Here is a 21149-nt window from a genome sequence, read left to right on the forward strand (position 1 = left end):
CATTGCTGGTTCTCACCATCTGTAAAGGGCTGATTTTCCTTCACTATTTGCTTTAATCTTTCTCTTGAAATTAAAACTGATGAGCTGTTTTTGGATCTTGAAGTAGAGATTTTTTCATTTCTTTGTAATTTTTTCCCTGATCTGTTTTGCAGTTTCTCTGGGTATGTGTTGCTACAGGAAATTTGGACTTGTGATTTGGCTACTTTTTAGGAGAGTGAACAAAATGTCATACCATTTTCCTGACTTGGAGCTTTTAAACTTTCAGTTTGGTATGTAATTCTAACATAATTCCCACTTTTCTTCTGCAGACACGATGAGGCGCGTGGTACGACAAAGCAAGTTCCGGCATGTATTTGGACAAGCAGTGAAAAATGACCAGTGCTATGATGACATCCGGGTTTCTCGTGTGACCTGGGATAGTTCCTTTTGCGCTGTCAATCCTAGATTTGTCGCCATAATCATAGAAGCGAGTGGAGGAGGAGCATTCCTGGTGCTCCCTTTGCACAAGGTGAGTGATTTGACCTTCCCTTCTGCTAGGCATTCTCTGATAGTACTCACACTTTTTTCCTTTCTATACTAGACACTGAGAACTGTGTTTACTGAGACTCTTAAACTCAGATGTAGTTGAGGTTAAGTTCCGCACGCCTTACTAACCACATTAGTTTTTCTCTAACAGAGTCATTAAGTGGCATGGTGACCTCTGTCCTGGACGTGCCCTCTGTGGATGAAAAAGACTATTACAATGATGTTGTGAGTATGGGTAGGCATAGGAGTTTTATGATTTGGTTTGTGATCTTCTGCTTTTCACAGAAGTTTTTTCTTTTGGAGGATAGTTTTAAAACCAGTTATATTTTGAAATAAGTATTTGTTAGATAATGTTCTCATAAATAAGACTTTCTGGTTTTTGAATAGTTAGGAAGAACCAAAGAAAATGTTCTATAACAAAAAAAGCAGTACAGATTTAAATTCTTCCAGTGATAAGTTTTAGCATAGGATTTAAACAGCGTTAACCAGTGGTAGAAATAAAGGATCTTGACTGAGAGCAGTGGGTCTGTGTTTACTTCTACTTCAGTGGGCTTGGCTTCCACATCCTCTTTCCTCCTTACTTTGTCATTCCACAGCACCTACTCCATGGTGGGAAAAAGATTCTTTGTGTTTATCAGCAAATCTTAGAATTGTAAAATGGGAGGAGGAAAGCTATGCAGAGAGCAAGAAACAGTTGTTTTCTGGTTAGTTGATAGGAGGGAAATGAGTTTGATTCCTGAAGTCTGCCTTAAGGTAAGGTAAGGGCTCGGTGCCAGTGAGGATGCAGGTGCCGAGACACAACCCAGCTGTTTCCATTCCGCTAAACAACAGGGCAAGTGCACCCACCCTGTGTGCGAGCCATGTGTGTTAGGGCGCGTCCCGCAATGGACCATAGGTCCTAAGAGTTGGTACAATAAAGTGGACTTGCTGGCATAGTATTCTTTCTCATAAATTTTGATGGTTCCCTCCCCTGCCCGGAAAACATTCCAGTTCTCTTGTAGCTTTTTCTCAGAGATATTCGTGACTAATTTGTCTTAACATACGTGTTTTGTTTCATTGGCTGGATTGATGTGATGTTACAAACTAGAACTTTCTCAGTACAGAAGTAGGAAGATGGATGCCTTTGGGGAAGAAAATTGATACATTTCCAAATATACCTTCTAATTTGGAAAAGTAAATCTTTTCATTAAACTGAAATTTTTTTAAAGGAGAAGTTTTTTCATTAAATTGAACCTTTTCTAATACATTCATTTCTGTGGAGAGAATTTCTGTTGAGTGTTGGCAAGTAAAAACACTATACTACTCTAACGGTACTTAACTTGATTTTGAAGTGGTGATTTAAACTAAATGTCAGTTGCCTATACTCCCCACAACTTTTTAGTTTATTACTTTATTAGAAGCAAAGGAGCATTTGGAAATGTGACTTTTTACTTGGTGGCTTTAGGGTGGGTGGCCAACTGAGAAGACAGTCACAGCTTGTCAGCCCAGGTCAGGCACTGGAACATACGGTCTGTTTTGGAGTTAAGAGTCTTTATTTTCCCTTTTATAAACTGAAGGATGAATTCTTTTCTTCAAAGAGATGGAACAAGCCAATTAAGAAGCCCAAAATAACTTCTGAATGGCTAATCTTCCACTGAGTTCAGACAGTTCCTTCAACTTCCACATGCACACAAGGCTCTGAGTTCATCTTTGGCGTTTGCAAACTGTGGGAAGTGTTGAGCTTCGCTTACACCATTTAAGGGAGACCTGTGTGCAGCCTCTAAACTAACTGACTCTCGATTTGGTTTTCACTCACATTAAATAAATACCAGTCATAACATTATTTTGTTCTTTAGCCAGCCTTTTAGGAATCAGAGTAAATTGCTTCAAAAATTACCATGTTTGGGTTAGATGTTGGCTTTTGAAGGAGTCTTGATGGTCTTTCTTTTCCAGGACATAATCCTGCCAGCATGACTTTGCTCCTTAAATGTTCATTTGTTTAGGAGGAGATGATGTTAGTGTAAACTAAGCCTGGTGACAGCCATTAGAAGTAAGGTCAATGCTTGATATCATTGACTTCTATCATTGACAGGCTTGCATGTACTGTGTGAGTTTTGTGTATTGAAGTGTGTACTTAGCCCTTAGTGTCAGTGTGGCATAGGGGAAGGAACAGGATCTGGAAATTGTGTGGCGGCCTGACTGGGTCACTGACTTGAAGTGGGACATGGATGTATCACTCTCTCCTTCTATTCCCTGCTTGTCTCTCTAATTTGAAGGGCTGCCTATAAAGTGATTTTCTGCCTTACTAATTCTAGATGAACTTTGATGTGCTTCTCATGTGGTTCTCAGTTAGAAAGTGATTTTTGATGCAGCTGGTTTGTACTATGAATGCAGCAGAGAAAACACTGTTCCGTTGTTTTCCCTCTTAGTCCAACGCACAATTTTGAAAAGTAGATGCCTTTTTATTTTGGCTGCTTTTCCACCAACGCTACAGCTGATCCCAGCAAAGAAGGGTGGTCTTGTGTTCCCTCTAGACAGTTCTGTGCCTGGGGATCTGTCATAAGAATCTGTGGTGGCAAGGCTGGCCATGAGCCCTGGAGTATCAGATGGCACTGCTTTTCCTTTTCTTTCTAAAGTTCTAGATGGTTGTTGGGGTATCAGTAGCTGTAGAAAGCAGTGCCATCTTCCACATGATCAGGGAACCTGACCCCACTTCATGGGGCAACTGCCCTCTTGATCTATCTTATAATTGTGATTTAGCCATAAATACTTTGAGTAAGGATTACAAATTTTACATTTTTCCAGGGGATATTTTATTAATACCAGTAAGACTTGATTGCTTTTTGATCTTCAGGTACATTCACATCAGTTTTCTAGTCTCCCCCAGAAAACATCAAATCAGAAAGCTGATACTTAGGAGTTAGTCTCCTCTTTAGAAGTGCAGCCTTGAAGGAGAAATATGTTGGGGACCTCAAGAACATGGTGAACCCATTTGTCCTAATGTAGGACTCTTTGCCCTGGTACAGAAATTCCTACAATTTCAGCATCTCACAACTATGAAATAGTCTTATAATGAGGGGTAGCTTTTCTTTAAAAGCAACCTCCCACTTCCCAAATATAACTGAAATTATGTTCAAAATCAAGATAGAAAAAAATTATGCTGTAGGCTGGTAGAAGATCACAACACATGTTGATAGCAGCATGGGGTTGCTCTCAACATGACCTGGGATTTCTGGGGTGGTTTTTAATAACGGTCTCAGGGGCTTCTGGTAATGTTTCTCTTTTTTGTCTCGCAGTATTGCGCAGTATTGGTGATGTTTTTGGGTCTTTCTGAACATGGTGATATTGAATATTCACATTGGACTGGGGAGTATGGCTCAAGTGGTAGAGTGCTTTCCTTGTAAGCTCCAGGCCGAGTTTAAACACCAATACTGGGAAAAAAAAAAAAAAAAAACGGCTGAAGATGAGCTGAGTGCTTTCTCTGCCTTAATTTTCTTTTGTTTTTGGGCTGGCATGGGATTTGAACTCAGGGCTTCAAGCTTGCTAGGCAGGCACTCTTAACCACTTGAGCCACTCTGCTAGTCCCTGCTTTCTCTGCCTTCAAAAAAAAAAAAAAAGGGAGGGGGAGAATATTACATATTAATCTTAAGATAGATCATGACTCTTTCAGAAAGGCTTGCATTTAAAAAACATGGCTTTCTATGAATTTCTCTTGAAAACTTGCTAGTATCAGCAGTAAATAGGGCTTATTGCAACCTCAGGAGGTTTGTGGTTAGATTCTGGGAGAATGTGAAAAAAGTTAGACATATGGTCTGTTTTCCAGAACTTAGATCTAAAATGGAAGGAGTAATGGGAAAACTACACGAAAACATACACTTGCTCATATACAGATACATGCACACATGCAACAAGAAGCTCACTTAAGTATGAATGCATATTTTAAGCATGTTGTTTATGAGGGTTTATTAAGAAGGTTTTATTAGAGAAAGTGGTACTGTAAGAGGCCACTGCTTGGGGAATATGGAGTACTCAACCCTGAGGTGGGCTGATTTAAATTGGCCCACATTATTTCTGATCTCTTTTTGTAGTGCTCTGTCAAGCTGTGGCATGCCACTCTGCCATGACTTTTCCAGGTGTGGCTTAGTACATTTTCTTATTCTTTTCAGACAATGAATAATAAATAGCACTCTTGTTAAACACAAGTTGGCTTTGTGGTTTTGGTTAACAAGAGGGGTACTTTTTTTTTTTTTCTTGCCACAACTACACAGGCTGCCTTGTCTCAAGAGCACACAGGTTTTCAGCCCTCATGCAGTCTACCATATTGGGGTGAACAAACCTTTTCTTCGCGGAGAAGCCATACTCATGAGGTGTAACCCAAGCATTCCTTCCCTACTGTGAACCATGGAAGCTGACACAACACAGCAGTGTTTCTGGTTGTGCATGCACACATAAACTTTAAGTCACAGCAAACTTGTAAATCTTCTTGGCTTAAACAAATAAGGGTGGAGATTGGTGGTTAGAACTGTGTGCTCTTCATCTCTTGACATTTACTTGGATGGAGTGTACAAACGGGATGGTTTCCCTAGTTGCTTTCTCCCTTCTTCCGTTGACTATTCCTATTGTGAAAAAACTTTGGTATTTTGAAGTGATGGCTAATTTCATCCTTGTAGTAACTGCTATGGAGGAGAGCTGTGGTCTGGGCCATAATCGGGTGGGTGTAGCCAGGGCTCTATTAATCTTTGGGTCACTGTCTTTCCTTTCTTTCTAGTTCCTTTTTCTATAGCCATATAGTACTTTTTATCTACAGTTATGTTTCTTCCATTTACTTTGGGAACTCTGTGTTGAAATATTGGGATCTTGCATTTTTGTCTGTGAACTCTTTTTCCAACTCGTTTTGCAGTCCTTTTCATCTAGCAGTTTGTGAAAGAATTCAGCCCTTCAGAAAATCATTTAAATGACTTTTCTTTGTTCTAGTAAGGATGGGGTACATAGTTAGTGTCCTCTGCATAGGAGAGAAATTAATTCATTGTAATAGCTGCCTGAGGGCATTATAACTTAAATCTCTTATAGGTCCTAGGTTGACAGGACTGCTTTCTGCCATGTTATGAATGAAGAAATTTTGATTCATTGCTGTCAGTATTCTAAGTGCCTAATAAATACTTGGTGGACTCTTACTGTTCAGTATTCCACTCAAATATTACCTGTGATTTGCTGAGCCAAGGAAATCATCCTTTGGGCTCTCTTAGTTGTTTGTCTGGTATTGCAGGCTACACCATCACATTCTATTATAATTATTTTCTTACCACTTAACAGATGGGGAGAGTGGTTAGGATTATATGTTGTTGATCTCTTGACTCACTTGGATGTAGGATGCAAACTGAAAATGGCTATATTTGTATGATCTTTTGTACAGAGTCCCCCAAATCTTACCTTACTGTATAAGGTAAGCAGTCTCCAAAATAGCGTTGAGTGATTCTGATCTCTGATGTTCATGCTGTTGTGTGGTTTTACAACATAAAATAAAGCTGAACTGTGTAACTACAGGATGTGGTGGAATTGATGGTTGTGACTCATCAAAAGAAGGTCATAAGAGCCTTTTTTGGAGTTGCCATGTTGCGAGGACACTCAAGCAGCTCTTTGGAGAGGTCCATAGAACCTCCCACCAACAGCTACTAAACCTTTGGATATACTACCTTAAAAGTGTATCTTGTAGCCCTAGTCAAGACAGAGGAAGCCTGGTCTCCCATGAGCTAGAACCACTCAGGCAAGCTGTTTTTGAACTCTTGGTCCTCAGAAACTGTGTGAGATAAATAAATATTTACTGTTTTAAGCTGCAAAGCTTTTGGGTAACTTCTTAAGGAACAATTGATAACTGATTATTTTTAGACTATGATCTTTGATTCTTAATGTTAATTCATACATGAGTAATTTAGAAGGCCTATAAAGCCTTCTCTCTCTCTCTTTTTTTTTTCCCTCTTCTTTTCTTTTTTTGTGGTCCTGGGGATACAACCTAGTGCCTTGCACATTCTAGACAAGCACTGTACCTACTCTAGCCTAGCATTACAAGCTTTATCTACCACTGAGCTGTGTCCCCAGCCCCTTCTGGTAGTTTTGAGCACTATCTTCCTACCGCTCCTTTAAAATTTGCATACAGAATATGAATACATATATGTATGTGTACATATATGCACATACATTTTATAAATATACACTTTTTTTTTTGAGAGACAGGGTCTTATTGTGTAGCCCAGGCTAGCCTTGAACTTGTGATCTTCCTGCCTTAGCCTCAAGTGCTGGGATTATAATTATGTACCACCATGCCTGGTTGAAAACATTCTTAAATAAATCTTAAATGAATAAGTAATGGATTCTGTGCAGTAAGAGAGAGTTATATGGCAAGATATTGTTACCCTCTGTTCCAGGATACCTTAGTAGAACCTAAAAAATGGGCTATAAGGTCACAGTCACTAACTTTATGTTACCTAGAATTATGTTATTAGTTTTAGGAAAAAGTCTGGAATATTGACATTGATGAGACTAAAGGTTATTTTTATTTTCTCCTTTACCTGTAGTTTTTTTCAAAGTAGTTTACAACTAATTTATTACATAAAGAGCCTGTTGGGGTTATTTTGGAGATGGGGTCTTGCAAACTATTTGCCTGATTTGGCCTCGACCCACGATCCCCCTGATCTGAGCTTTCCAAGTAGCTAGGATTACAGGCATGAGTCACCAGTGCCTGGTTGAGAGATGATTAATGTATTATCAATAATGTTACCAGAACTTATGTAGTTTATTGCTGCTCAGGCTTTAATGTACTTTAAAAAACTATGTTTGTTCATTCACGCAGTCTTTGCTTAGCTCATTGAATACTCCATGACCTGTGCATGGTCATTGCTTTTAAAAGTTGCAGTTAAAAACTGCCCTTGGTCTGCAGTGGGGCTAGTCATGTGTGCGTAAAGCGCTTGACATGGTCGTGAGCGCAGTGAGTCCCACTTGACTGCATCACAGAGAAGATTTTGTTGGAATGCAGGAGCTAGAGGTGAAGAGGAGGCGCCCAGCCAGTTTACTGAATGAGGAGTTAGTGGAGGTGTGCTGCCTATAGAAGGGCAAAAGAAGTGGCAACCACATTCTACTTCTTGACTCTGGGATCTTAGAGCTTAGGCTGACTTCTGCTTGGAGAAATGGGGTATTTGATGAAATGAGGTCAGATCATTTATTGTGAGTCAAAAAGAGTGGAAGGATAGCTTTTTGGTAGAAAATTACACATTTTTTTTGGCTCTTTTTTTCTCTCATGACCAGTGTGAATTACACAAAATTGAAATTTTCCTTGATTAAAAACCAGAATAAGCATGTTATAACAGGATCATTTTTCTTTTGTATCAGCTGCAGGAAGAGGCAGTGACTTCTGGCCTTCATAAAAATGAGACTCCAAAATGAGATGATATTGTTCTTGGGAGGGTCTTCATAAACAGTGTCTTAGTTTTACACTTGGTAAGAGTGCTGTCATTCTGGCTGCAGGTCTTAGAGTGATTGTCAAAGACAGTAGGGCTTTCTGTGTATTTAGAACTTGGATCTGAGTCTAATTTGCACGTGAGTTTTTTGTTAACTTTTCTCCTACTGAGTGTGAAGAATTTTCTTGGTGTAGAAACTGTGGTCTAATTGACACTTAATCCTTTGGTTCTTTCTCTGAATACAAAGCTTCATAACAAAAACAGTAGCTTTGTTTCTGTCAGCTCAGGGGATTGTCCTAAGATTTGGAAGTGCTTGTTGTATATACCATGCATTGTGTGGAAACAGCAAGCATGATGGTGAGGTCCCAGCAGTTTAGTTTACTGAGCCTTACTTATCACAGGCTCCATGCGTAAGTACCTCCTTTCATGTGCTGTTCAAAATGAATGGCAGTCTCCTGATGGTGCTTTTCTGTGTGATCTGCAGTTACTGCCAGCACCTGCTGGATTTGCATTGGCTGCGTCTCTGTCTTGCTGTACATGCTGACAATCAATTTTCATTTCTGCAAATAGCAGTGCTCTGATTTGGGCCAGAGGAGCAAAGCCAGTAGTCCTTTGTACAGATGTGGGTGTTTGGCACTGGGTGGTATTGGTGTTACTGGCAGAGGATTTTATTCTCTACCTATCCTGATGTGTTGTGGCCTGCCCATTCATTCCCTACTGAAATAGATTCTGTCTGATGCCTGGGAGTACCTTAAACTGTCAAGTGTGTGGGCCCTGAAAGACTGGGGGAAGCTTGGGAAGGGGCGGAGGATGCAAGGGGAGGGCACCAGGTGCAGAACAATGGCTTCCAAATTATGTCATTGAGTTGCAGCCACAGAAGCATTGCATGGCCTCATTACCACATGAAGTGCCACAGAAGGGTCTTTTCATTTTCTCCTAGTGCCTGTGTTTTCCACAGTCTCAGTGGAGGGAGGCAAGGAGGAGGGACACACTGCTCACCCCCAGTTAACAATGGAGTGTAACGTCCTGGCAGCAGGAATCTCACAGTGTGCCCCGGGGCTATTTTTGATGACAGCGAGTGGCTGTGACTCACTGAGAGTATGCCCTGGCAGATGACAGTTTCTACCCTCCCCCACTCACTCCCAGAGATGAGCTGGCCGCCTGTCCTTTGTGCGTTTCCTGGGCCAGCTTCTGCTGCTGTAGTTCACTGATATGTCCACAGCAGCCGGCCCCGCAGGCCTGACAAGCTCTGACAGTGGTTTTTACCATATATGGCCATCAGAGCTCTGCGGCTGACAGCGGCCAGGATAATTTCCTTCCTTTGCTTTGATTGGCTGCACAGCGGCTCAGAGAATGGTGGGATCTGGGAGTGTGTGGTGAAGAGAAGCCACCAAGTCAAGTGCAAAGAATGTTTAACTCTTTCCTGGGTTTCTGGAGAGTGTGAGCAGGCCAGTGCTGCGGGCAGAAACCCTCAGTGTGTGAACTGGACGATCCCAGTCTGGGAAAGTGGCTGCATCTGAGGCCAAGAAAGGGAGTACAGATTGCTCTGAAATTGACTCATGGTGTAATGAACACACTCCTATAATCATGGTCTGTCCAGAAGCTACCTTATGGCCATACGTAGCACATCATCCTGCCAAGTTGAATGTTTGCTAGTTAGGTGTAGGATCTTAGTAGAGTCCAGGGAGGACTGAGCTGGGACGCCAGGGTGGGGCACATGTCTGCTTCCTTTGGTGACTCGGATTTCATTTCTGGCTGAATTCTAAGTCATGTGTAAATGATACAGGCTACTGAATCGGGTCTGTACTCCAGTCCTCTAGCTGTTTACAACTACTACAAGATAAGAACTGCTCGGCCATGGAGCCAAAGGCATTTACTCTTCCTGCCCTTGAAAAGTAGTATTTTTCTGTTTTTCATCCCCAATACAGGGAGAGTGGGCATTCATTCTGAGGATGTAGATAAACCAGCACAGAGCTGCACATGGAGTGGCTGGGCCTGGAACTTGCTGCTTACTCATAGAGAGTCCCAGTGGTGCTGTCTCCAGTGTCATTTGCTCCCTAGGAGGGATTAGACAACCTGTTACTGTCCTTTCTGATTTGACAATGAATGCTTTACTTTCTTCCATGACATTTACACCTTCCATACTTTAACTTGTCAGCTTTTGCTTTTAAGCTGAATTTTATCTTGACTAAGTTTTACCTTATTTTGGTTCCTGCTTTTTGTTTGTTCTCAGCCTATAAGCATCACATGGAATGGCTCATCTGTAGTGATGAGCAGGATGAAGTGGGTTTTCACTGTTTTTTACGTCAGAAAGTTAGGAAATGTAGATTCTCTGGTTGCTGTGGTGTATTTAGGCATAGATGAATAAGGAAATGTTAACTTTCTAGTACTAAAATACTCAGTTTTATAGTAACTTGCCTCTTTAAATTCTTAGTGAACTTTAAATATGGTCTCTTTAATATTTAATCTTGTCCTTACAGACCACCTGTGGTGCCCAAATTATTTGCCTAACATTGTCACTTCTGCCCACAGTGACTGTTCTAACAGGACTATACTGCCTCTCCCTGGCAACTTTAGTTGCCAGCTTACCTTACCTTCTACGGTAACTCAATCGGTATGTATTATTCCAAAACGCCTCTTCTTACTCTCAAGGTTTGTGCTTCTGGTTCCCTTAAAGTAAAAGCTCCTCAGAATATTTTATTCCTGGGCTATGAGCTTTCACTTTTAAGTCACCAGCCTGTTAACACACAAGTGGTATATTGTGTATTTCGGTCTCTTTGGCTGGCTGCAGAGTGCCTGTGTTGTTATTCATGCCACCTGCCCCCTGCTCCATGACCACAGTGACCATGGCTCCTCCTTGCGGAGTAGCAGAGACTTAAGAGATTCCAATAGAATGTGTACCTACATAAATAGTTCTGTCATAAGAAAAAGGAAGTTGGAGAAAAAAGGAAAACCCATTTCAAAAGATAATCCTTTTTTGACTCCTTTGAACTTTGCACAGTGTGAATGGAGCCCTTATGCTTGGTCCAAAAACTTTCCTTTGCTTCCGAGCATGTGTTTAACTTACCATTCTCCTTTCGGGGAGTTCAGGAATTCTTGATATATTACCCCAAAGCCAGAAATGAGTTGTTATGAAATTTGGGCACATCAAATGAGTTTTTTGGTTTTTTTTTTTTTGGTGGTACTGGGGCTTGAACTCAGGACCTTCACCTTGAGCCATTCCACCAGCCCTATTTTTGTGAAGGGTTTTTCGAGATAGGGTCTTGTGGAACTATTTGCCTGGGCTGGCTTTGAACTGCCATCCTCCTGATCTTTGCTTCCTGAGTAGCTAGGATTACAGGCTTGAGTCACCAGCTCCTGGCACATCAAATGATTTTGAGGCTCATTTTTTCCTAAAATGAAAACTTAGGAAATTTCACAGTCACAGATGCAGATGGCATAGCCAGCATGGGAAGTGAGGCAGCTGCCTGTGCTGGATTAGGTGAGGAAGACACGTAGAAAGTAGAGTCCAGCACCCTGACAGAGGGGTTTATCTGATGAACTCCAGAATGGAAGCTGGAAAGATTATGTACCTTGAGCATCTTCTTTTTTTGTTTTGTTTTGGGTTTTTTTTTGTTTGTTTGTTTGTTTTGGCAGTACTGGGGTTTGAACTCAGGGCCTCATACTTGCTAAGCCCGGGCTCTAAGGCTTGAGCCACACCCTCTGCCCTACCTTGAGCATCTTAAGGGGAATGTTTGATTTGACTGATAAACTCCCGTGGTGATAAAAAGTGACACATTTTATTAGCCTTGTGAAAACGTGTTAGTTATGATGAAGAGTAAGCCTGCTGAGTAAAGTGTTGCATGTTCCATGTTTCCATTTTTGAAGGAATCAGTGATTATGAATTCAGAAGCATAGTCAGCCTAATATATTGAAGAAGGAGTGTTTGGATTTAAAGCAAGTATGTGAGGAATCTCTCTTTCATTAAGAAACCGTCATTCCACGTGGTCTGCATGTGTAGTGCCGAGGTCACATTGGGAACATCCCAGTGTGGAGTTTTAAAGGCTTGAGAGGGTGAAACTGTCTGCAGCTACATCAATAAAACTAGCTCCTTTAAAAATTCATCCCAGAGTAGAATTTCTTTATTGAAGCATTTATGAGAAATTATCTGTATATATTTACTTACATACATTTAAAAAATTTGATTGATTGCACAGTATAGCCCTCAGTATGAAAGATGAATGCACTTTGGTGTTTTGGTTTTGGTTTTGTTATTTTGTTTTTTTGAGATAGGTTTTTACTATGTAGCTCAGGCTGGCCTTGAACTCCTAACTAATCCTCCTGCATTAGCCTCCTGAGCACTGGGATTACAGACATGCACCACCACACTTAGCTATGAAAGCATCTCCTAAATATGAATTCCTTTTTGGAGTGAGGTTGAGACAGGCAAATAAGATACACTGTGAGACCTAAGTGGAGGCTGTTGTGGTTTTCTTATTGAAATTGATAGGAAATATACTTACAAACTAGAAATGTCATTTGTTAGTTTTTAAATTTTTATTTTATTCATATGTGTAGAAATGTCATTTCTTAAGATTTACACTAGCCTAGGCAATAGTTCTTGAGACCCTATCTCGAAAAAACCCATCACAAAAAAGGGCTGATGGAGTGGCTCAAGGTGTAGGCCTGAGTTCAAGCCCCAGTACAGCAAAAAAAAAAAAAAAAAAAAGTCTTACACTGAATTTTTGTGCCTAATGTTTTGGCAAAGGTATATTAATTGATGCCTTTTTTTTTTTTTCTGCTTCTCTCCCCCAAAATGTACATTGGAGGAAAGTGTCGCCTAATTTGGTGGGTTTAGTTCAGAGATACAAAACCTCTCTAGGTGCTCTGCCGAATCTTTTTGGCTCCTTTGAAAATTTTTTTTTTAATTTCTCTTTTTTGCAGTACTGGGACTTGAACTCAGGGCCTTTACTTTGAGCCACTCCACCAGCCCAATTTTTTGTGATAGGGTTTTTTGAGAGGGTCTTGCAAACTATTTGCCCAGGCTGGCTTTGAACTGCCATCCTCCTGATTTCTTTTTTTTTTTTTTTCATTTTTCTTTTATTATTCATATGTGCATACAAGGCTTGGTTCATATCTCCCCCCTGCCCCATCCTCCTGATTTCTGCCTCCTGAGTAGCTGGGATTATAGGAGTGAGGCACTAGTGCCTGGCTTCCTTTGAAATTTTTAAGGTCTTTCCACAAACCCAAAGCAAATGATAGTGCTGGAGTCTAGAATGATTTTTATTATAGTGAGGGTTGCTGACTGAAACATACCAAAGCCATCACCCTGAACTCAGGCCAGCCACAAGGAAATTGTGCATTACACCTCTTCCATGTGAAAGATGTACACATGCTGCAGAGGTTGAATTGTCCCTTGGGCTCATATTGCTTGGCTCTGGGCAGGCCACTGGATCTTTCAGGTACTAATGACTAAGCCAGTGTCCAGACCGATTTCAGCAGTGTCCCACGAGTCAGGCCAGAGCCTATGGGAACCCTGGTGTTGGTCATCTTTGCCACTTGTTGAGCTGACTTCTAGGTAATCCCAGCCACTTGGAGTTTTAGCTAGAGGCAGTGTAAATGGCTTTTACAATCATCTAAACCTTCAATTCCCATGCTAGAAAAATAGTAATATTCTACATGTCTACCTGAAGTGACTTATCCTTAATGAAACAGTAGGCCAATTGACTAGTAAAGTGAAATTGGTGAGGTTCTTAAAAGAAATTACCTTTTAGTTACAAAAGGTACCTAAAACCTGTCATTAACTTTTTTTTTTTTTTTGATAGCTTAGGACAATTATTTTTGGGAGGTACTGGCGTTTGAACTTAGGGCTCTGTGCTTGTGAAGCAGGCGCTCTGCTGCTTGAGCCGTGCCTCTGACCCCTGGTATTAAATTCTTAACAAACCTTCTAGTCTCAGCAGTCACTTAAATGTGCTGCTTAGAGATGCAGGTAAGCTGTGTAGTCACCATGACATATGGTAGCTGTCTTTCTGAATGGCCCTTCACAGTGCAGCAAATTAGACATGGATTCCTTGGTTTATTCACTGGATGATAAATGACCGTGTGTCATGGTGATGAGAACTGCATTCTCATTAGATCCTAGTGCAAAATGTCTTTTGGAATGATGTCTTCTGGCTTTGCTATGTGAGTTCATTATTAGGATGACTTCCCCCAATTTCCAGGCCCTTCAGCCTTCAGCTCCACAGTTTTAATAATATACACTCCTTTGGTGAAAAATACTGTGTGCTCTTGTTTGAATTTGATTGCTGTAAGTAAGAAGATATTCAAAGATCTAAACCCTTAAAAGCAAAATAGCTCATACTTTGTGAGCATCTAGTATGTCAGGTGATGAGCGTTCTTTTAAGATGCCATTACCCTTGCTCTTTTCACTTTTGCTCTTCTGTCACTTTCAGATATTGAGTTGGTTCCCTTTTTCTTGTGCTACAAAGCAATGCTACCTTCCTGGGTTTATTTGTTGTAAGGATTTGTGGTGACATCACAACCAGAGGAAGCAGCTGCTTGCTGAATATCATTTTTTATTAACTGGAGTTTATAATGGCCAGCTGCCAGTAGTTTTAACATTACTTTTGTGCCCTGTTCACAATCCATAGTATAGTGGAAATTTCTTTCCTTTTCTACATCTAGTATGGGATGGTCAGTGGTATTTCACATCTCCGCTTCTTGACCACTTCTTTATAGAATTCTATTTCTTTATAGAATATGGGGATAATTAATATTGTAAATGGTCTTATAAGAATAAAGATATAAAAGTCTTCAGACAGTTCTTATTGTGTAAGTACCCTAAAAGTTTTAGCTAAGGGCTTGGGGGTGTGACTCAAGTGGTAGAACACAAGGCCTTGAGTTCAAACCCCAGTAAGTACCAAAAAAACAACAAAAAGGTTTTTTTTTTTCCCTTTTTTTTCATTTTTCTTTTATTATTCATATGTGCATACAAGGCTTGGTTCATTTCTCCCCCCTGCCCCCACCCCCTCCCTTACCACCCACTCTGCCCCCTCCCTCTCCCCTCCACCCCCTCAATACCCAGCAGAAACTATTTTGCCCTTATTTCTAATTTTGTTGTAGAGAGAGTATAAGCAATAATAGGAAGGACCAAGGGTTTTTGCTGGTTGAGATAAGGATAGCTATACAGGGCATTGACTCACATTGATTTCCTGTGCGTGGGTGTTACCTTCTAGGTTAATTCTTTTTGATCTACCCTTTTCTCTGGTTCCTGGTCCCCTTTTCCTGTTGGCCTCAGTTGCTTTTAAGGTATCTGCTTTAGTTTCTCTGCGTTAAGGGCAACAAATGCTAGCTAGTTTTTTAGGTGTCTTACCTATCCTCACCCCTCCCTTGTGTGCTGTCGCTTTTATCATGTGCTCAAAGTCCAATCCCCTTGAACAACAAAAAGTTTAAAAGTATAGCTGTTACTATTGTATTAGATATTTTTCCTAGTAGGATGGAATAGGTGGAGTTGTTCTTTTAGTGCTGTTTAGGTTCCTGAGGAAATGTACTCCAGTACTTTTATATGCTACAGACTTACTAGGATTGAAAGTGAATGGCAGAAATGTTTATTCTTCTTCTCAAATATCTTATTTGATTGAAGAATATTGGACTGGTGGAGTGGCTCAAGTGGTAGAGTGCCTGCCTAGCAAGCATGAGGCCTTGAGTTCAAACCCCAATACCACAAAAAAAAAAAAAAAAAAACTGATGAAAAGTTGTTTAATTTTAACTTGGTAGGGGGTCATTAAGCACAACTAGTTAGTAGCACTTCCAGATTCCCCTCAGAATTTATTTGTATCTGACCAGAAAATCTTCTAAGCCCATACTGGGAAAAAAAAAAAGTCATTCTTGGAAGTTAAAGTTCAGCACTATATGTTACCATCAAAAATGCCACATTTGGTTTGTTGGGGAGAGCCTAGGAATGCAAAGATCCAGAGAGAAAACAATTCAGATACAAAAATGTCTTCCCCTCGAAGAAAAAAATTTAAATGTAAAATTAGTGACAATACTTTGAGGTATTTCTCAACTTTATTAAATTTTAAGTTTTTCAAAATAGGAAACATCAAATAGTATACACATACACCCATCTGCAACATTAAACAAATGTTAATATTTTGCCATCTTTGTTTTATATCTTTCTTTCTGGGAAAAAAATATAACAGATGTAGCTCAAATACCATTCTCCTCTTTTGTTCTTTGCCATGTGTAATCAGTTCCTAAATATATATCATATTTTTGTATTTTTATTATGTGTATGTATCTGTGACATAAATACCATTTATTCCTGTACCGAAAGACAGTGAAATGGCATGTACTTTTGCCATTATTTCCAATAGTAGCGTAATAACTATTCCTGTAAAAAAAATGGGGGAGCATTTCTCTCACACAGACCACTTCTGCCTGTTATCAGTTGCTCACCAAAGCAATTTTAATAGGATTTTCTCCTGTGAGCACTTTGTATGAATTCATCTACATTGCCCCTTCCTTTTAGCTACATTTTGGTTACAGTATTTTTTAAATGTGATTTTTTGTTTGTTTGTTTTTTTATGGTGCTAGGAATGGAACTCCTGGCCCATCACTAGGCAAGCTCTACGTGAGCCACATGCCCAGTACTGAATGGATCTCAAAGACTGTCTTTTAATCAGTGAGTGTGATCCATCAGCATTTATCCCAATTCATGATTTACTGTTGTCTTTATTTCCATTATCTTATTTTGTGCTTTCTAGTTTTCATGCCTTTTTTTCCTCATTTCAACTCCCTATTGGTTTGAAGTAGGTTTTTATTCCTGCCATCTCTACTCCTCCTGAACACTCCTTTTTGGAAGTTACATATTCTCTTTCCTTTTACTGTTTACTCTTAATTTTAATATGTTACATGACAGCCTAAAGCTAGGCTTCCTGCTTTTCGCTAGAGAAGGGCTCTGAAACCTTTTAACTCTGAACATACGCCTTTCTCCTTTGCATGTTATTGTTGTATAATATTTCACTTCTGCCTTATTTTTATCTGTACTCCATTAGTCATCACCACTGTTTTACACAGTAAATACCTATTTGTGCTTACCATAATGGCTTTTATTTTTTGAATGCTATTGTTTTGGTATCTCAGTTATTTTTTTCTAGCTTACTTTCTTTGAGCAAAGGTGTACTTTGTAAATTCTGTCTTTTTGTCTATTAACTTTTTTTAGTCACTCCTTTTTTGGCAGAACTGAGGTTTGAACTCAGAACTTTGGCCTTCTTAGCAGGTACTCCACCACTTGAGCCACACCTCTGGTCCATTTTACTCTGGTTATTTTGGAGATGGTGGTGAATTAATTGCATGGGCTGGCCTTGAACCACCATCCTCCTGATCTCAACCTCCCAAGTAGCTAGAATTACAGGTGTGAGCCACTGGTGTCTGGCTTCACTCACTCTTGGATAGTTTAATCTGGGTATAGGATGCAAGGGTAGTTTTTCTTAGCATTTCCAGGATATTTTCCCCATTTCTTTTGTTTTTTTGTAATTGCTTTTTGCAATCTGCCCATAGTCAGTCTGTATGTGTAGGTGATCTGTCCTTTGTCTGTGGCTGCTTTTGAGATTGCCTCTCTCTTGTAAGCATGTCAGGTGTGTGAGGAATGCAACCTAGGACCTCGCACGTGCTGGGCAAGTGCCTGCCATTGAGGGCCCTGTATCACCAGCCCTGCTTAAGTGTTCTGAGTTGCACTCAGGTTGACTGAGATTTATTTTTACTTATACTAGTTGGGGTCTGTGCCTCTTGACGCTAAAAACTTAAGCTTCTAGTTGAACATGGAAAATTCTTACCCATTGTCTATTTTTTGTCTGTTCTGTTTGGAGAATTTTCTATTTGAATGAGTGTCAGACCTCATTCTGGTCTTCCTGTCTTACAATGTTTGCAATTATTAATTATCACACATTCAGAAGATTTAACTATTTCCATAGCTTAGATAATAATTATAAATTATTATTTAGTTGTAAAAAAAAAAACAGAACAAATACCTGTGAGCCTACCACAGCAGTCTAAACAACAGAGCATTACCAAGGGTACAGGTCAGATGACCGTGTCTGATGCAGTAAGAGAATTTGGTAAAACCAACCTGCCGTAGGTGCTTAGTATAGCTGTTCCCTCCTTAAGGAGGTACACAATCAGAGATATGGTAGAGTGCATTCCAGGTTTGTTAAATTTGGGTAACATTTGTTGAATGCTTCATGTGCTGATTGTACCTTGATTGTCTACTAGTCCTCACATCTATTAGAGAATGAACCAGTAGCACAGATGAGGAAGTGAGTTTGAAAGCTGGAGTAAGTTGGCCAAGAACTCACAGCTAAAGGATGGCAGAGACACATCTCTAGCCTGTGCAGTCTCCTCAGCTCTTTGTGCTTTGTTGCCTGTAACTGACCCAAATTGCTCCTGTGTATATTACTCAGATTCTATGCAATATGGTGCTCACTGGCATTTCCTTTTCTTTTTCTTGTAAGTGTTGGGGATTGAACCCAGGGTCTCAAGCATGCAAGGCTAGTGCTCTACCGCCGAGCTACACTCTCAGCCCCTGGGCTAAATGAATTTTGCAAGGGAAAGGGGGGAGACATGAAAAAACCTAGGCCTTATGTCTATCTGTAGATAGGACCATCTTTAAGTCTCATCTTAGAACTTGCCCTTCACAGCAGAAAACCTTTCCAAGACTGTGACCACCCACAAGCCTACTTAAGTGTCCTCTGCCCTCTGTGCTTGTCCTCCTGGACCATGTCTTGTGCTGCATTGTTTTTCCTCTCTTTGGATTCCATGCTCAGCCAGAATAGAGCTGCCTTATTCAGGACTGTGTCTCCAGCACAGTATCTAGCTCATAAAAGCTTACAAATAATGCATTTGTTAATTCTGAATAATGGAGTAATATAAGTATTATGCTACGAGAACTAATAATAGTTTTTATTGAGTATGTATTACATCTCAGGCACTATAGTGACATTTTTGCATGTTTTGTCAGATAATACTGACTTAAGTTAAATTCTCATTTAATCCTCAACATGATCCTGGGAGATCAATATTGTTTCCTATTTTACAGATGATGAGATGGCTCTCAGAGATTATTTGAGTTGCCTAAAGGTAACCTCTAAGCAGTAGAGCCTAGATTTGAACCCTTATCTGTCTGACTCCAGAGCCTCTGGTCTTGGCACTTCAGCACATTGCTTCTCTGGAGATTCCCAAAGTCAAATAAAATTAGAAAAAAATCACAGAGTTTGCCGAACTTGCAAAATTACCAAAAGTCTACCCCAATGTTGGGACACCTTGTCATAATGAGAACAACAACAAATAGGTTCATTTATACATTGTCCCTGTTCTTAGAGTACATTCAACTTCAGCATAGACTGGCATTAACCTGTTGAAAAAAGGAAATAGCTTTTATACTCTGTTTTTACAACAGTGGTTGTCTTGCTTGACCCAAAAGTGGCCTGGTACGCTAGCTTGGCTTGTGAGATTCAAATGTGTAGCGTGAGCACATTGTGGTGACTGAGCAGCTTAAACATTTTCTTCGTACCTGGAGGTGTGGGTCCAGCAGTAGAGCACCTGCCTAGCAGCTAACTGAGAAGCCCTGAATTCAAACCCCAGTACCACCAAAAACAACAAAACCAACCAACCAAAACATTTTCTTCTTATGAGATGGGAAGCTGGATAATGGGCGAGGTCTAAGGTGGTGGTAATTGAACTGACTGGCTGGTATTTCTGTTGACTGAAGACAACAGAGAGAAGCAGGCACTAAGATGTTTGCCAGCAACAGTGAAAGGTTTTTTGTTTTTTTTTTAAACTTTTGTTTATTTTTTTACTTTAATAGTGCCAATCATTTCCAGAACTGTCCATTTGTATATTCAAAGATACATTTTATTGTATTAAGAGTTACTTATATTACACATTTTGAATAATACCAAGGGTTTTTCCCCTCTGGTAAAAACACCCATGATTTATAATTTGGCTATTGTAAAATTGTATTTTGGTAAAAGACCTCTGAATTCTCTTTGCTGTTTTTATTAATGCAAATAAAATCTTTGTTTTTCCTAGAAATTTGGATACTTGTAATTTGATGGAGTGTCCTTGGTGGTAGCTATTTCTAGAAGTGAAAGTTGACAGTTCTTATGTTGGCATTGACATATGAATGTTATCATGTAGACAGTTGAGAGTTTGGGTGTAGATCATAAAGAAGAAAAGTCTGAAAAAGCATGTAAACTCTGTTGCGTTGATGTCACATGATGGGTTTGTTTCTGTCCTCTTTCAGACAGGTCGAATTGACAAATCCTATCCTACAGTGTGTGGCCACACAGGACCAGTGCTGGATATAGATTGGTGCCCACATAATGATCAAGTCATTGCCAGTGGTTCAGAGGATTGCACAGTCATGGTAAGCTCCCAGGGTGTTGCAACAAGCCAGTGAGACTTACCTCTTGCTTTCAGAAGTATGTGTGTTGAGGAGAGGGCTTAAAAAGCAGAAGTTCATAGTGGTTTCGCCTGTCCATCAGATTGTATAATGTAGCTACATTAAAGCTTAACTATAGGTAAGCCCCTTGCAAGCCCTTGGGTTAACCCATTGGGCTGTATTGGCTTCATTCTTCTCTTGTGTGCATGTGTGTTTTTTCATGCTATTGACTTTTGATATCTGTTCTGTCAGGAAGATTTTAAGGAAAACAAAATTACTTTTTAATAGTTCTGTAAATGCCTTTTGACCACATGACATTCCTCCCCCCAATAAAAGGAGAGGAAAAACTGCTGGCACAAACTGTTACAGTGCATTAAGATGCCAAAGAATATGCAGCAAAATGAAATGTGTAACAGGGATTGAGAGATAGGGCTTTAGCAAGTGTTTATTTCCAAGTTCATTTCGGTAGGTGTTTTCTGTCCAGTGGACACTGCTGAGGATTCTTTTTTCATGAAGACACAAATGAACAACAAAAAAACCCTATAATTTCTTTATATTCCTTTATCTAGATTCCAAAACTAGCTTAAGTGTGAAACCAGACTTTGGGATACTTGGGAGTTTTTTGTGGTGGTTCTTGTTGCTTTGTTTTGTTTATTTGTTTTTTGAGGTGAACTCTTGCTATGTTGCCCAGATTGGTCTTGAATTCCTGGGCTCACATGATCCTCCTTCCTCAGCCTCCTGAGTAGCTGGAATTGCAGGCATGCATTGCTATGCTC

At 40.0% G+C, this 21149-nt stretch overlaps 1 protein-coding gene across 1 annotated transcript in view; it reads left to right on the plus strand.

Moving 5' to 3' along the window:
• Positions 1–21149, plus strand: part of Coro1c (coronin 1C) — a 74188-nt gene that overhangs the window by 26638 nt on the left and 26401 nt on the right. The window contains exons 2-3 of the mRNA XM_020167098.2: positions 309–508; positions 20236–20358. Coding sequence (XP_020022687.1) covers positions 314–508; positions 20236–20358 — 318 coding nt within the window. The 5' untranslated portion in view covers positions 309–313. The remainder of the gene's footprint in view (positions 1–308; positions 509–20235; positions 20359–21149) is intronic.

The sequence above is a fragment of the Castor canadensis genome, chromosome 18 (assembly GCF_047511655.1).
Source record: "Castor canadensis chromosome 18, mCasCan1.hap1v2, whole genome shotgun sequence".
In the NCBI taxonomy this organism is placed as follows: Eukaryota; Metazoa; Chordata; class Mammalia; order Rodentia; family Castoridae; genus Castor; species Castor canadensis.